At 42.2% G+C, this 17508-nt stretch overlaps 1 protein-coding gene across 3 annotated transcripts in view; it reads left to right on the forward strand.

The window, feature by feature from the left end:
* The window catches only part of MYO1D (myosin ID), a 350137-nt gene that overhangs the window by 113719 nt on the left and 218910 nt on the right, over positions 1-17508 (forward strand). For all 3 annotated transcript variants that reach the window (XM_059997534.2, XM_059997536.2, XM_059997535.1), the window contains exons 8-13: positions 2-205; positions 4497-4642; positions 4720-4834; positions 9264-9434; positions 12931-13001; positions 16453-16527. In XM_059997534.2, coding sequence (XP_059853517.1) covers positions 2-205; positions 4497-4642; positions 4720-4834; positions 9264-9434; positions 12931-13001; positions 16453-16527 — 782 coding nt within the window. The remainder of the gene's footprint in view (position 1; positions 206-4496; positions 4643-4719; positions 4835-9263; positions 9435-12930; positions 13002-16452; positions 16528-17508) is intronic.

Raw genomic sequence — 17508 nt, forward strand, 5'->3', positions numbered from 1 at the left:
GGGAAATTTAAAGTTTGTAGTGGATGGTGACACGCCTCTGATTGAAAATGGCAGGCTTGTATCTATCATAGCAGAGTTGCTGTCCACCAAGACAGAGATGGTTGAGAAAGCCCTCCTTTACCGGACGGTGGCTACGGGTCGTGATATCATCGACAAGCAACACACAGAACAGGAAGCCAGCTACGGCAGGGATGCCTTCGCTAAGGTGGGATCTTAACGGCACTGTGTCTGCCTTGTGAGGGTTCTGGTACCAAAATTTCTGACATCATGGGGAGGAGGTTGTTGCCATACACCACCAGTTCTCTGTGATGCCGGCTGGGTGTCCTACAATTTAACTCGATTCTAACACTGTCTACCGGAGATAGTATCATAGTATCACATCCCACAGGGTAAGGGCTCAGTCCCGCAAGCCTGTCCCCCAACACACACACACACACACACACACACACGCACGCACGCGCGTGCGCGCTTATCACCTGTGCTTCTGACCAACCAGCTATAGATGGGAAGTACCAACAACCTCCTCCTTGGATTCCATTAATTGCTAGAGTGGCTCACAGAACTCAGGGAAACATTTACTTACGTTTACCGGTTATTAAAGGATATGATAAAGGATACAGACCAACAGCCAGATGAAGAGATCTACAGGGCAAAGTCTGGGAGGGTCCCGAGAACAGGGGCTTCTGTCCCCATGGAGTTGGCGTCCGTCACCCTCCCAATGTGTGGATGTGTTCGCCAACTGGGAAGCTCCCCAACCCTGTACTTTGGGGATATTATGGAGCGTCCTCGTGTAGGCACAGTCAATTGTTAACTCCATTTCCAGCCCCTCTTCCCTCTCTGGAGGATGAGAGGTGGGACTGGAAATTCCAAGCTTCTAGTCATGGCTTGGTGTTTCTGGTGCCCAGCCCCCAGCTAGGAGCGCACTCAGAGTCACCTCCCTAGAGTAAAAATGCTCCTAATGCTTTCATCACTCAGAAATTTACAAGGGTTTTAGGAGCCCCGGGTCAGGGATGGGGTCCAAGACAAACATCAGAACAAGAGATGCTCCGAGTGTTCGTATCACTTAGGAAACTACAAGGGTTTCAAGAGCTCTGTGCCGGGAACCAGGGGCAGAGACCAGTATATTTTCTATTATCTCACAGCCTGGTGTTGATCTCAGTTTCATTTTTAGTGAAATTCTATGAGGAGGTGTTCAGACGTTCCTGGAAAAGTAGGTTAAGCCTTTTGAAACCAGAGTGGTACTTTTTGACCAGCACGGTCTCAGCACCCCATGGCTGTGAGCATCGCTGCCAGAAACATTCTCAGAAAAGCAGAAGCCGACTGACTGGGGAGCTCAGGGCCCCTCGCTTGCACAGGCCCCTTTTGTGGCCCTTCGTTTTGCTTTCCTCACTCGATAATGCTTCGTGCAAGTCTCCTTCAAGCCAATTGGTGGACCCATTGTTTTAGTGTCTGTGTGGTGATGGGACCATAATTTATTAACCATCCACCTCTTATGTCATTCACCTTGTTCCCTTTTTTTTTGCCACTACAAACAACGCTGCAAATTCTTGTCCATCTTTCCTTACACACCAGTGCTTTTATTTCAGTTAGATGGCTTCCCAGGAGTGAGCAGGTCAAAGGACACCCTGATCTGAAGCTTTAAGTGACTGATTTTCTGGGTGTACAGTGATACCTCATTGTTACTTTAGTTTTCATTGCTAGTGTATTTGAGCATCTTTTCCTATTTTTGTAAAGTATTTACATCTGTTCTGAGAATTGTTTGGGTATATGTTTGTACATTTTTCTTTGGGGCTGTTATCTTTTTATTGTCCATTTGTAAGAGCTCATAACTTTAGCCTGTTGTCTGTTATCCATGTGGCAAATATTTTATTTTCCCAAGTTTACATTTTCTCTTTTTCTTGTTTGCTGGTTGATTAGGTTGCTACATACTCCATTTTTTTACTCTTGTAAACCTCTTGCTTGGTTTTTAGTCTTCAGAGGAATTTGAATTTATCCAAATGCAATGGAGAGTGGCATATTTTAAGCAGAGGCAATGTCAGCAAGTTTGAATTTTTAAAATGATGGCTCTGACCTTAGTATGAGAATCTTATGGAGCAGTGGGTAGGGCAAGGGTGGAAGCAAAGAGACCAATTAAGAGGATATTTCAGTAATCCAGGAGGATGATGATAGCAGCTTGGACAGAGAAAGTAGCAGTGGAAATGGGGAAAAGAGGATGATTTGAGACAAACTGTATCTGGAGAATGAAATCCACAGGACCTGTTGTTCTGGGGATGATGGAATCAAAGATAATTTCTGACATGGTCCAACCCACCTCTCCTGTCTCATTTCCTGCCATATTCCAGACTCGTTTCTCCCCTTTACCACATTAGACTTCTCTCAGGCCTTACATGTTGTCTTTATCCCTTTATCCTTCCAGCCACAGGGCCTCTGCACGTGCTGTTTCCTCTGCCTGGATTGTTCTTCTCTCCCCCTCACCTGGTTAACTCTTACCATCCTTCTGATCTCAGCCCACTTTCTCAGAGAAGCCATCCCTGGCCTTTCTGAACACTGAACAGGTTGAAGTCTCCTCACATCCCATGCACCTCATCTGTGCGTGCGTGTGTGCGCGCGTGTGTGTGATTTTCCTTCACTCTACTCCCTGAGCTCCTTGGAGACAGAGACAGTGTTCATGTTACTTGGTACAGTATCTCCCACAAGCTGCACAGAGCAAGTACCCAGCAAACATTTAATGAGTGAATGAATCCCCAAGTTTCTGTTTCTATTTATTTACGGTTAAAAGTTGGGTAGGAAGGACTTCCCTGGCGGCACGGTGGTTGAGAATCTGCCTGACTATGCAGGGGACACGGGTTCGAGCCCTGGTCCGGGAAGATCCCACATGCTGCAGAGCAACAAAGCCCGTGCACCACAACTACTGAGCCTGCGCTCTAGAGCCCGCGAAGCCACAACTGCTGAGCCTGTGTGACACAACTACTGAATTCTGCGCACCTAGAGCCAGTGCTTCTCAACAAGAGAAGCCATTGCAATGAGAAGCCCGCACAATGCAACAAAGAGTAGCCCCCGCTCGCCGCAACTAGAGAAAGCCCGTGCGCAGCAACAAAGACCCAGTGCAGCCAAAAATAAAAATAATTAATTAAATTTAAAAAAAAATGTTGGGTAGGAACAGTTTCAGGAGGTGGGAAGATCGATAGTCCAGACAGGACATAAGTTTGAGACAGCTGTGAGACATCCAAGAGTGTTGTCAGGTAGGCAGTCAGACACGGGAGCCTGGAGCTCAGAGGAGAGGTCTGCATTCAGGTGATACATTAGGGGTAATATTATATCACCGTTCTTTAATGTTGTATGAAATGACTTAAAGGGGAGGAGATAGGGAGTGAAGAGAAGAGGACTAGGGAGAGCTCCAGCTTTCAGAGATCAGGTAGAGGAGGAGACCTCCTAAAGGCCGCCGAGGAGGGGTAGCCAGTGAAATAAGAGGAAAATTAAGAAAGTGCGGATTCAGGACTTCCCTGCGGGTCCAGTGGTTAAGACTTCACTCTTCCACTGTAGGGGGCGTGGGTTCGATCCCTGGTTGGGGAACTAAGTGCCCGCCTGCCACCTGGCATGGCCAAAAACCAACTGACAAACAAGAAAGTGTGATATTACGAATCCCAGAGAGCAGAATGTTTCGAGACAAGAGTAGGAAATTGGGTTGAGTGATGCCGAGCATCTGAGTAAGATGTCCCTGTAGAGGTACAAGAAAGGGTCCATATAGAGGTGCTTGGGGTCCTTGATGAGCCATTTCAATGGAGTCACGAGAGAGACGTGAAGACTGGAGCGGCTGGAAGCGTAAAGGGGGGAGGGCGAGGGAGGAATGGAGGTGATGTGTATGGATGTGTGTAGGTGAAGAGAGCGGGTTGCTGGAGGGAGATGTTAAGGAAAGGTTTTCTAAAGATGTGACATTGCAGTGCACGTGTGTGTCAGGATGTGAATGTGTGTGAGTGTGTGGTGCCTTTGTCCCTGTGTGTGTTTGCGTGTGTATCCTTGTGCATTGACTGTGTATTTGATTCTCAAGGAATTTGAAATGGTGGCCTTGTGGCTCAGATCTTTATTTAGCATTATAAATCAATGTTTATATATTTCGAATCCATAGGGCATAGAACTCATTGGTTCTCTGCTTTTTATAGTTGATGAGATTAAAATAAAGCCACGAAGTGACTTATATGAGGCAGTAGGCAAATTATGGGTCTTAGCAGGGCACAGAAACACACCTAAGGAATGTTGTTGGAATTCAACACGTGTAGTGACCCATAATAATCTTTTAAAACTCCAACCATCATGCTACGTCGTATAATTTTTAAACAGATGATCTGCATTTTTCAGCTTAGAGGATTAACAGCTATGCTAAATGGTAAGGAGGAGGTCAATACGAATTTAATTCAATAGGAATTTAAAACCTCACAAATCCAAACAGGGGACTCATTTCCAACGGGCAAGAATTTACGATGTCATTTTCATCACAGGCCATATATGAGCGCCTTTTCTGTTGGATTGTTTCTCGCATCAATGATATTATTGAGGTCAAGAACTCTGACACCACCATCCACGGGAAGAACACGGTTATAGGTGTCTTGGATATCTACGGCTTTGAAATCTTCGACAACAACAGGTAAACCGGATAAGGTACTGAAAGCCCTATTGTTTTTTGTTTGTTTGGTTGAGCCTAATTGACTCCTTTTCTTGCAGCTTTGAACAATTCTGCATCAATTACTGCAATGAGAAGCTCCAGCAGCTGTTTATTCAGCTGGTCCTGAAGCAAGAACAGGAGGAGTACCAGCGGGAAGGGATCCCCTGGAAGCACGTGAGTGGACTCGTACAGACTGTTCACGATAACGTCAACTCTTAGCATCTTGGGTACCTGCTGGTCTTCTTGGGTGCTTGAAACACCTAAACCTTAGCTTTCCTTTTTAGGATATTGAAATATTACAGTTCATTTTCAGGGTTGATAGGTGGGATTTCTCTAATTTGGTCGGAGTCTGGTTGGTGCCCAGAAAAGGCTGAGTTGAAAATCAGTAAACTTATGTTCACTTTACAGCTGGTACCACATAGGTTTTTTGATTCACATTTGTTAGAGTTTAGCATCATTTATAAGTTATTCAGAGCAGCAACTTACGCCTTCAATTGGCTGAACTTTGCTTCCAACTGAGTTTCTTCCCCTTCCTTCTTTCTTTTTTTGCTCTTATTTCTCCTTTTTTCTTCTCCTACTTTGTAAGCCAAGTGGCATTTTATTGTCTTTGGTTAATGAGGTTCATATTCCCTGAAACCCATGCATGAAAACAGGTGTATTAACTTTGATTTCCATTTACTTTCCTTTGTGTCACACAACAGTTATCACCTCTCTTCTCCTGGCTCTCTGTGAACTTTGTATTTGTCACTAGTCCGATAAGATACAGCCAGACAGTATGATTGATGCAGGGTGCAATACCACAGATCACAGCTAAAAACATGACAGTTAGACCTCCTGTTCACGATAGAAATGGGACCTTGTAATTTTCTTTGAAATTTGTATTTTTAAACAATTTTGAGGACAGACGTAAAGAAATCAAAAACTTCTCTGAGTTTCCGTAAATTTCTGTGTTTATCCTTTTGCCAAATAGTATAGATAATGAAGTCCGTATTTGTATTTTGATATCCAGTGTAAGCAGTAAAAAGCTATTTGAAATGCTGTATTTAAATTACTTTTATATTCCTTCCCATCTTCCTACTTTCCATCTCCTCTCATTCAGAAAAAGGAGATACTGGTATGATAACCAGCTTTCCTGCTTCAAATTTCTTCTTTGCCTTCCATCCATCGTGTGTTAAATGTTAGAATACTGTAACAATTTTGTTCAAGTATAGTAGTATGAATTCTACATATTTACAAATAAAGCAAAGGGTGTATTATTTTTAATAGGAATACCTACAGTTTTGATTCAAAGAGTGAAGTCTCATTGCATATTTAAGATGGAATTCAATTCAGTTAAGTTTACACGCAGCTTTCTTAGAACGAATCTGTTGCATAACATAATACACGATTATAACTGGGGCTTAGGTTTTTATAGCAAACTTAATCATAAAACTTGTTATTCAGATGTGGTTCAGAGATACTGGTCCAAAATACCCTTTAACAATCAGAATATCAAATTCCACAGGCATAGTTGATAAAGGGAAAAGTCAACAGTTGCAGGAGACTATTCCAAGCATCTGAAAAAGGAGCAAAAGCCCTTTAAAACAATTCTTAGTGAAATAAAGCAAGAAAAATATGACCTAGCGGTAACAGAAAGCTCACTCCAAAATAATAGTTACTGAATACAGCCCGGGTCCCCAAATTAGGATCTCCATTCTGGGCAAGTATTTCCTTTAAAAACCCCAAACTTTAGAACATAGTGATTAATTAAAAAAAAATTATTATGGAAAATTTCAAGCACACATAAGAGCAGAGGTCACAATATAATAAACTCCTTGTACCCATCACTCAGCTTTAATAGTTATCAGGGAATTGCCAGTCTTGTGTCATCTGTACCCCACCCACCCCCAGATTATTTTGAAGCAAATCTCAGACATCACATTATTTCATCTGTAAATATTTCAGTGTGTTTCTCTAAAAGATAAAGACTTTTATAAAAAACCATAGGCACGACACCATTATCACACCTAAAAAATTAACAGTAATTCCTTAATGTCATCAAATATGCAGCCAGTGTTCACATTTCACATTTCCTCAATTGTCTTAGAGCTTTTGGTTTTGCTTTTACAGTTTGTTTGAATTTGGATCCAAATAAGTTACTTACGCTGTGATTGGTTGATACGCCTCTTGAACATCCATCGGTTTTCTCCTCTCTCCCCTCCCTCCCTCCCTCCCTCTCTCTCTCTCTCTCTCTCTCTCTCTCTCTCTCTGTTTTCCTTGCAATCTTTTGTTGAGAGAATAAGTCATTTGTTCTTTAGAGTTTCCCACTGTCTGGATTTTGCTAATGGGGTTCCCGAGGTGTCACCTAATCTGTTTCTCTGTTCCTTATACGTCTTGTACATTGGTTATTAGATCTAGAGTCTTGACTGGTGTCGGGATCACCGTCTATTTCATAGGTGGTATGTGAACTTCCACCAAGAGATTCATAATGTCTTGTCTCCCTAATTGATTCGCCTTTACATGATTTTGGTGCAAGTTTACAAGTCATTTTTAGGTGCTGAGAACTTGACTCTCAGGCACAAAGCTGCTCTATTTGGAGTGAGGGTGGGAGCCCCAGAGCCCTGTGCCCCTGAGCCATCCCCTCTCATCTCTCTTTGTCCCCTGCATCCGCTAAGAAACCTCCTGGGAATACCAGGTTGCTGGAAGAACCTAGTTTGAAACCCACGACTGTAAGCAATGTTTGAAGCCACATTAAACTGTGAACCAGAAGCTACTGGACTCTTCAGCAAAGACTAATCACTTTTAGTTACACAGTTGGAATTTGGGGAACTTAATTCTTTTGTTCTTGGCACAAAAGAATTAGTCACAAAGTCACAAAGTCTACAATTTCAGCTGTTAATTAATACAGAGTTCCTGCTTTTTGAATATTTTAAGCATATTTTTTCCAAAGATAGAAATAACTTTTCTCCATAATGAGAAATGTAATAAGTGCCCACAATAAAAGCGAATACTTAGACCAGGGCTTCTCCATCTCTGTACTAACACTTTAGACCCGATAACTGTTGTGAGTCTGTCCTGTGCTTTGTAGGATGTTTAGTAGTATCCCTGGCCTCTTCCCACTGGATGCCAGCAGCATTTTACTAGTCACGACCACCTGAAATGTCTCCAGACATTGCCAAATGCCCCTGGGCGGCAGAGTCACCCTCTATTGAGAATCACTGATTTAGACAAACCAGAAAAGTATAAAAAACAAAGTTTGCAGAAAAGCCACCCAGTTTGCAGACTTTCAGTCCATGGAATACAGAGGAGGACTTGCATGACTAGGGATGGAGCTGAAAGCCACAGACAGATAGCTGGCACGAGCCCTTGGATTTTAAATAGCATTGAACAGGGATCCATGAGACACAGTAATACTCTATTGTGAGTGTGTCGATCTTACAGAAGGTAGTGGGGACGACTCCCAGTTCAAGTACCTCCTAAATGAGGTGGGACACATCAACACACAAGATTAAAATGTATAAGCTGCCCGTCTTCAAATGAGGTACTACAGCTTTCCTGAGTCAGGGCCATGTGTGCTTTCTGTGTGTATGTAGGCTGCAGCTATCAGAATAGACAGGTGTAGGAGAGGATTATTACACAGACCTTGTGTGTGCTGAGATGGCTAGAGAGCATGCAGTTATTTACAACTTTATTCAGCCTTGTGGAAGCAAATGCAAAGCTTCTTCTTATCCTTTACGGATACTTATATCTCAGAATTAAATTTTTTATATTGTACCCTGGAAACCTCTGTTAGACCCATGTGTGCTTTTTAACTTTTGGAAAACTGAAGGAGATACTCTTGGGGATTTTTAGTCAGCCAGGGCCGTGTAACTAAAAATGCAAGTTCTCGGAAACACCTTAACTCCATCAAGTTCAATATCAATGAATACCTCAAGGTTATTTGTTGGTACTTAGTGGAATCTGGGTCTTGCGGTTAACAGCCAACAGATTGAGGGTCTGATGAATAAGATTAGGTGCAGGATATGAAGACAGGATTAAAACAAGAGTTAGAGAAGGGAGAAACATTACTTTATAATTTTTGCCTGGAGCTGTACTCATTTAAGACAAAATGTTTTATGATTAAAAAGTCCACAAATACATTTTTTAAAATAAATTTATTTATTTGTTTGTTTTTATTTTTGGCTGTGTTGGGTCTTCGTTGCTGGGCACGGGCTTTCTCTTGTGGCGAGCAGGGGCTACTCTTCCTTGCGGTTCGCGGGCTTCTCATTGTCGTGGCCTCTCTTGTTGTGGAGCACGGGCTGTAGAGCGCAGGCTCAGTAGCTGTGGCGCACGCACTTAGCTGCTCCTCGACATGTGGGATCTTCCCTGGCCAGGGTTCGAGCCCATGTCCTCTGCATCGGCAGGCGGATGCTCAACCACTGCACCACCAGGGAAGCCCCACAAATACATTTTAAAAAAAACCTCTGTTAGAATGTGTGCTCATTTTAGCGTTATCCCTCATTAGTGTAGTTCACCTCTTTGACGCCAAAGTGACTTAAATTCCTGATACATATGGAGGCATTGCTGTTGCACCTGTTCCTGGTTTCCGTTCCCTCTGGAATTGCCCCTTTGCTGTGTCCTACAGATTGATTACTTCAACAATCAGATCATCGTGGACCTCGTGGAGCAGCAGCACAGGGGCATCATTGCCATCCTGGATGACGCCTGCATGAATGTCGGCAAAGTCACCGATGAGATGTTCCTGGAAGCGCTTAACAGTAAATTGGGCAAACATGGTCATTTTTCCAGCCGAAAGGTAGTGTGTATAATGAGAACTTCCTCTCATTTTGATCATTAAGATTTTCCTCATTGTTTGACAGAATTAAATGACTTTATATGTTGGGTTGAAAGAATGTCCACTCAAGTGAGAAGGACCATAAACATCCATGAAATGATGTATTGCTGTGGATAAATTCCGCCTTTCTGGTTTATAGGATAGTGAGATTGATAGACATCATAATGTCCAGGAGAGGGCGCTCTAGACTATTCAATTTGCTAGAGGTAGGAAAAATGAACATGATTCTTTAGAAAGCATGATGTCATTTATAACCAATAGATACAGAGTCCTTGTTCATGTGCTAGGATTTTGCTCCTGCATCTGATAATTCTGGCACTGAAAATAGCTTTTGTCCTTGACTTTTTACTGTAATCCTCAGTTACAAAAATGTAGTATGTGTTCTCTGCTGTAGTTCTTCCGACTATGTGACTTTCTTGAAAACAGAGAAATTCTAGCTGAAATCCTAGTGTTACAAGGAAACTCATTCCTGAAATGAATGGTTATCCTTCTTAAGTCCCTATTTTTCACATTCTAAAAATGTTATAAGCAGATCGTATCTCCATGATAGTTGGTGGCAGTCGTGGTTATCCGACATTTGTGCTGTGCCTTGCATATAGTATGTTTGCCGTAATACTTGGCATAGAAGAGACACGCCATCACCCCTAGGTGTTCCCTACAAATGTAGGCTTGTCTAACAACCATAAACTGAAGGAAAAACAGGCCCCATTCTTCTTCACTTCCAGAAGGAAAGGGGCCAACGTTTCTGCTCCTCCATAATTCCATATAAATCTATGACCCACTGCCACTTTTTAGCATGAATAAATCTGTATTCTGACTTTGTCCCTTCTGAAATTATGTAATCAGAACAGTAAGATTCCCCAACTAACTGGAGAAAGCACAGATCATCAAGAAATAGATTACTGGCTGATATTTATTTTAGACTAGTTTATTTCTAACATATTCTCCTTGGTCTGTTACTGAGGACTAACTTGTAGCGTGCTGTAAGTCAGCTTTCAGATGCTACAGTCTGATCTTTGACATTAGGGGTCTAGCTAGGGTTATTCCTTCAGTCATTTCCTATTTATAACACAGATACTTAAGTGCGTCTCATTTTCCAGGTACAATCCTGGGTGCTGGGGACAGAGCAGTGAGCCAAGTTAGAAGCCACGTAAATAATTCAGAGTGGTGCTTTTAAAGACGGCATGATTACAGGGCAAATGTCCTGTCTCTGAGGGGTTGGGTATAAATGTCCTTTATAATCACAATTCAGGTTTTGGAGACTCGCCTGGCATTGGTAGACAATCTGTGTTTGTTAAATTCAGTTGAATTGGTCACAATCATACCAAATAGATCTTATGAAATATTGAATTCCAAACTAAAACAGGCAAGGCTCCACTTTGTTTAAATAAATAACTATGATTCTCATGTGAGAAATCACTTCATTTTGTTATGTTTCACCTTGGCCATTTATACACTCGAATTTATCAACCAAATATTTTGAAACATAATTTCATATTTACAGTAGAAACTGTACATACGGTACTTTTAAGCAGCTGCTACTGACTTGATAGGAAATGCTAAATAGTAATTTATCTGTGGAGGTGGAATTTTTTTTTTTTTTTTTTTTTTTAATGTGGGAGCCCAGGTTTTCCCAACTCTCAGACCAGGTGGCTCCTTTCTCCCTCAGCATCCTCCCCCAGACAAATCCTGAGATGGAAGTTTTTTGTGTGTTCTTTTCTGGGATTTTTGCCTAATGAAGGAAAGAAATGAAATAACCAAGCTGTCAGGATATTTCCATCACTATGAGTCTTTCTGTTAAATAAATGCTATTATTCTGTATGTTAAAGCAGGTATTATCATTGCTATTGGTTATTAATGATTAGCTAGAATTATTGGCAGGTTAAATAAGGAGTTTCTGGCTTATGCTTATTTAGGGGCTAAATTGTTTCTCATGCCTTAAAGTTATCATGGAGAGGCAGGCAGATGATCCAATAAACCATAAAATAACTGTAAAATATTATTAACATATAAAGTTGAATGATAAATACATAACTTGTACTATTTTTTATAAAATAAAGAAAAATCTAAAAACTTCTGTGTTTAGATCAGTTAAGACTTGGCAGTATCCAAATGTAAGAATATTCAATTATAATAGTATAGATATCTCTTGGGTCCTTTTCCTTTGGGCATTTGATAAGTAAAAGGGTTTTGTAAAAGTGGTTCATAAGAGAGAGAGAAGGAAAGAGGAATTAAATGAGACCCCTCTGAATGTTAGACACTTTGGTCTCCATAGTTCATTTAACCTCCAGACCAACTCTGAAATAAGTGATTACTAAAGGAAACAGAGCAAGTAGGTGGGAGAGCCAAGATTGGAACCTCGGAAGTCTGACACTGACTTCCTGTAATTATTCATTTGTTGAATTAATAGGCTAATTATTCCTTTAATAATCTAGACATCCACATAGAACCCACCAGCCTGGTTAGGGTTGTTTGTATGTAACTGCACTCGATGCTTAGGGATTCTTAGACGTCTGCTTTTGAATCTGTAGGATATCAAGTGATCCTTCACAGGGCGGTCAAAGAATCTAGGTGCTACTGTAATAAGGAAATTGCAGAAAGTTATAGAGACCCAGGGCTATATAAAAACTGCCTTCCCATAAAGTTCCTCTTCAGTGAGAAACAGCCGCAGAAGGTTGATCTGGGAAGCGATAGACCTGGAGTCCCGGCTTAGCAGAAGACAGGTGAGCCAGGTTGTTGTGTACATAGGAGAGCACAGACGTTGCATTCAGTCCCAAGAATCCTTCCCAGAGCTACCGCTTACCAGCTGGACCTTGGGCCCGTTACCTAATCTCTTTGAACCTTAGTTTCCATGTATGTAAAAGAGAGCCCATAATACTTAGGTTAGATGTCAGTTGTGAGTATGGAATGAGATGTCCATGCCTAGGAGGTAGCAAACCCTCAATATGGTCCTCCTTAAGTGGGACATGGAGGAGAAAGAGACTCTGTCAGTCAAGGTAGGCTGGGCTGTGTTAAGATAGCAGCCAAGATTTAAGTGTCATAGACAATAGAAGTCCCTCCCAGGGAACCAGCCTTCTTCCATCTTCTGGCTCTTCCAGCCCCTGGGGACTATCCTTCTCTGCATCCAACTAGTGGGAGGTGAAAAGAAAGTACAGAGGAGAATCACCCACTTCTTACCTGCTTTGGCCTTGAACAGCCTCAGCTCACTTGAACTCACCTTCCATCATCCAGAACTTGGTCCCTCGGCCAAGAAATGAAGTCTGACTATGTGGACTTCTGGTGAAAGTTCTCAGTCTTTACCACATGTGCCAAATTAAATCAAGCCCCACTCAGTGTGATTTCCTTCCTAATGATATCGTGATTTGTGACATGATTATCCTCTCCTGTTAAGTTGGAATATATTTTTAGGGAAGAGAGAATGTCTGTTTTCAAGATCATCCCCTTCTTGATTTCTTAGCTCTGCGCCTCGGACAAAATCCTGGAGTTTGATCGAGATTTTCGAATTCGACATTACGCAGGTGACGTGGTGTGAGTATCTTACTTTGGTACCCGATGTGCTGATTTGCATGCAGCCTCGCTTCAGAAAATATAGTCAAGGAAAATGGAAATTGCTTTTCGTATTCATTTGCATTTTCCAGCCATTTCATATGCCAGTATATTTTAATTTCTTCACTTAAAACATTGCCATAGCTTCATTCATCCCTTGCTTTTCAAACATTTATTGAAGACACACCACGTGACCATACACAGTTCCTGGCATTGTTGGCACTCAGTCAGAATCAGCTGATGGTTAAATAAACCATGGAAGTACGTTAAGAACTGGGATAGAAAGGTGGGTAATATGGGCCGTGCCCTGAAGAAGCTAACAGTTTAGTGGAGGATACAGGCAGAATACATGATAAGTCGTTATAATGGAGAACAGAAAGGGTTAAATTGGAGACACGCAAGGCATTATGGGAACACTGCGGAGGAGTAATTAACCCAGAGTGAGGAGTGTGGCCAAGCCTTGTAGGAAGTGATGTCCCAGCTGAGTCCTAGAAGTAAAAGAGGCTTAGTCAGAAGACAGAATTAGGAAGAGAAGAGTAAGAGAGGGCATTCCAAGCAGAAGAGATAGCAGGCCTGCAGGCCCAGAGGTGAAAGTCACCATTGTACATAAAGAACTACTAGTGGTTGGGTAACTATATGAGCAAAAACCAGTTTACCATATGAATTTTCAAATGTTATTTGAAAAAGTGAAATTCTCACAAGCTACATTTTCTGATTATAGTACAATAAAAGTAGAAATTGGGGAAGAAAATGAAACTAAAAAAATATAACCACCTTAGTATTTTCATTTCCTAGGGCTGCTGTAACAAATGACCACAAATTGGTGACGTAAAACAGTAGAAATTTATTCTTTCACAGTTCTGGAGGCCAGAAGTTAGAAATCTAGGAGTCGGCAGGGCCACACTCTGGAGGCTTTAGAGGATTGTTCCTTGCTTTCCCCAGCGTCTGGTGGCTGCCAGCATTCCTTGGTTCGCGGCTGCATCACTCCAGTCTCTGCCTCTGTGGTCACACTGCCTCTTCCTCTTCAGGGTGTCTGTGTTAAATCTGCCTCTGTCTTAAAACTACACTTGTGATGGCATTTAAGGCCCACCTGAATACACGGGATGAATTTCTCCTCCCAAGGTCCTTAATGTAATCACATCTTTTACCATATAAGGTGACATTCGCAGGTTCCAGGGAATTTGACATGGTTGTCTTTCAAAGGTGGCATTTTCCAGTCTGCTACACTTACTATGTTTTGCCCACCCAACACTGCTTACTATGTTGTTTTTGTTTGAAGTCCCCTCTTTTCCTTTCTGCTTATTTTTTACATTAGGAATTCTATTCATGTAAACCATTACAGGAAGAAATTAAACAACGACAGAAAGCAAATGATCGTCTCTATAGATGCCAAAAAGACATTTGAGGAAATTTTAATAGCTGTTCCTGATTTAAATTAAAACTCTAGAATCATAAAATAAAATGGCTCAAAATTATCATCCCCCCTCTGTCAAACTAGCCGTTAGTGCTGGGATGGCGCCATTATCCGCTTTTTCTGGTGCTATTTCCAGGTTCCAGAATACTGAAGAGGGAAGATCCAGTACCACGCAGATACCTGCCTCTGAAAATCCAGGCCTCACTTACAGGGTACTTTTTATACAGCCCAGGTTGGCATAACTGCAGAGCTGGACAGAGGCCTTAGAGAACATGCAGGGCATGAAGAAATTTATGCAGAGTGTGTAAAATTCTTACCCAAGGTCACACAGCAGGTTTATGGAACAGCTGAGACAATAACTAGGCTTTCAGACTCGCAGTCCAGAAAGCTAGCCAGCCCCACAGGGGAATATTTGATGGCTCAGACTTACCCTCCTCTTCTTCTTAAGCTCTTCTTAACCCTTTTTCAGATTTTTGCTGGGTATCTTCTGTGAGCACAATACTTTATAAAGTATGGTCCCTGCCCACAAAGAGCTTTCCATGTAAGATGCATACATACATACGTGGTTGTGTGCATGTATTTATTAACATACACTCCCATATATATACACACATACACACATTTATATGCATACACTGATACAGCAAAAGATGGTTGAGCATAATTGCCATATGAGTGATAATGTGTTGTCAGAATTCAGAATAAGCAAATGGTATAATACTTCTAACTGTGTGTGGTAAACCCAGGAAGGCAGATGCTGGTCCTTGGGTGCTAGGAATTATTTTTATAGGAAAAAGGGGAAAGGAGGCTAAAAATATTTAGGAAGTAGTAACTAGGCCCATTTGACTGGAGCGTATCCTTTGGTGGCATAGAGAAGTAGAAACGCCTAGAAAAGTAGATTGAGATCAAATCACAATGGGTCTTAAAGGCCAAAATAAGGAGTTTGAAGTTTGAATTGTATGGGTCCAGTGATAGATGAAGAGTCAGGTGACTTCAGGGGCTCAGTCAGAAGAGACTTGCAGGTATTAGGAAGAAGACCGAGGTTGGAGGACGCAAGGAACTAATTTTGGACCTGACGGTCTTAAAGTATGCCCACGGGCAGCACAGCCTGAAGGAACGTTCTTGCAGAAGTAGACATGTAAGGCTGGAACATTGGTGCGAGGTCGGGGTTCGATGCGATTGACAAGGAAGACGATACAGTCAGGCAAGAAAGGAGAGCTGGAAGCAGTGGCTGCCTCTGTAGGGTTGCTACTTACCAGCCTCCTCTCAGCCTGCTGTACTCATGTAGAACCCTCCCTTCCTGTTATCCCCCCCTCATCCCCCAGTGTTCTCCCTCTAGAGCCATGCCAGTCACCGCAGCAGAGCAACCCCCATTCCTGCCTTTGTCACCAGCTGCAATCTTAGCTGGACCTTCAAGACGTTGCTCGCGTCCCTTTCTCCAAACCATGGACACTGACCTTTTCACTTCCTCTTGAGCACTCCTCGCATGTGCCTGCTCCCGCCCTTTCATTTAATCGGTTTCCCTGTGTGATCTGCCTGCCTCTTTCTCTTCTGCTTATCCAAATCTTACCATCCTTTGCAGTTCTTCTTGGATTCTTTTCTCCCACCCTGAGCACAGTGAGCAAGCCTTAGGCAAGTCATTTGACCTCCCTACGGATGAGACTGTTAGATCCTGTACGTTGCCGTTTTGCTTTTATCTTAGGAATGCTGGATGATAAATACAGCTGTCTTTTTAAAAGTCATCGCCTTGAGGTAAGCAACAAACCAGTAGAGAATGATGATCTTAATCATAATGATGACACTGATGTTTGCTCTCCTTTTGAGGACTAGAAACAGCACCCACTCTGTACAGGAGGTGAATTTGTTATTCTTTAACCCAGCACTGGGTGGACAGTATTAGCTTTATAGATGATTGGTTGCATAATTTAACTGTGGAAAGGCGTGTAGACTTCTAGAAAAGCTGAAAAGTGGCTCTCGCTTGGTGAATAATGTGTTTTCTTTTTCTTTTTTCTCAACTAGCTATTCTGTCATTGGTTTTATTGACAAAAACAAAGACACTTTATTTCAAGATTTCAAGCGCCTCATGTATAACAGGTAGGATTGAAATTGTATTATTTGTCTTTATGTTAAGCTCTTTGACATGTATATTACATAATATGTATGCCCGTTATTTTATGTGACAATTTTAAGAGTTTCTGGTAATTTTTCTAGTTCTGCTTGACCATACTTAATGAGTGAAATAATATATTACTTTATGATGATAAAAATCTGTAAACTTAGGGCAGGAACCCTGTTATTAATATGATGTTCCTTGATTTCCCTTGGGTCGCCTCAGTTTCTCTGTTCATTGCCGCCATCCTCCAACACCCCCGCCAGTGTACACAGCAGTCCCCCGGCCAGGCCAGTGGCCATGGGAGAGTGTCAAATAACGTCTGGCCCAGCCGAAAGCTTTACATACTCAGATTCCCACTGTAGCGTCTTTGTAGTGTCTCCAGCCAAGGGACCACCCTGATATCAGAGTGGCTGTGGTGTCAGTGGTGATAGATCCTGAGTGGTCAGAATCTTCTCACAATCCAAGAAAATGGGAAAAATCTGTGGAGAAATAAAACCAGGCAGAGGAGAGCAAGTTCACACCCAGTACGGATACCTTGGAAAGAAGGCCTACGAAGCAGAGAAGCTTCCTAGCCAGCTGCTCCTTTTGGATTAAAGTGTTGTCGCTCATGTATTAAGTCTACTCAGCCTGTTGGTCAGTAGTTCAGACAAGGTATATGGAGCACCTCTGAGCTACACTTTCTTCTGTGCTCTTGGGGTGCAAAGCCCCTGCCCTCCCGAGGTCTTTTATTCTAGTGGAGATGACAGTTAATAAAACAATAAAACAACGAACTTTCAGGTGGTAACAAGTGCTGTGAAGAAAAGTAAAGTAGGTGAGAAATTGAAGGGTACAGACCAGGAAGGGCCGGGGAGGCATTACAGGTAGGGTGGTCAGAAAAGGCTTCTTAAAAGAGGGGTCATTTGAGCTGAGACCTGAGGGAAGTGAGAGCGTGAACCATGAACATGGCGGGGAAGAGAGGGAGA

This window comes from Delphinus delphis, chromosome 19 (assembly GCF_949987515.2).
Source record: "Delphinus delphis chromosome 19, mDelDel1.2, whole genome shotgun sequence".
In the NCBI taxonomy this organism is placed as follows: domain Eukaryota; kingdom Metazoa; phylum Chordata; class Mammalia; order Artiodactyla; family Delphinidae; genus Delphinus; species Delphinus delphis.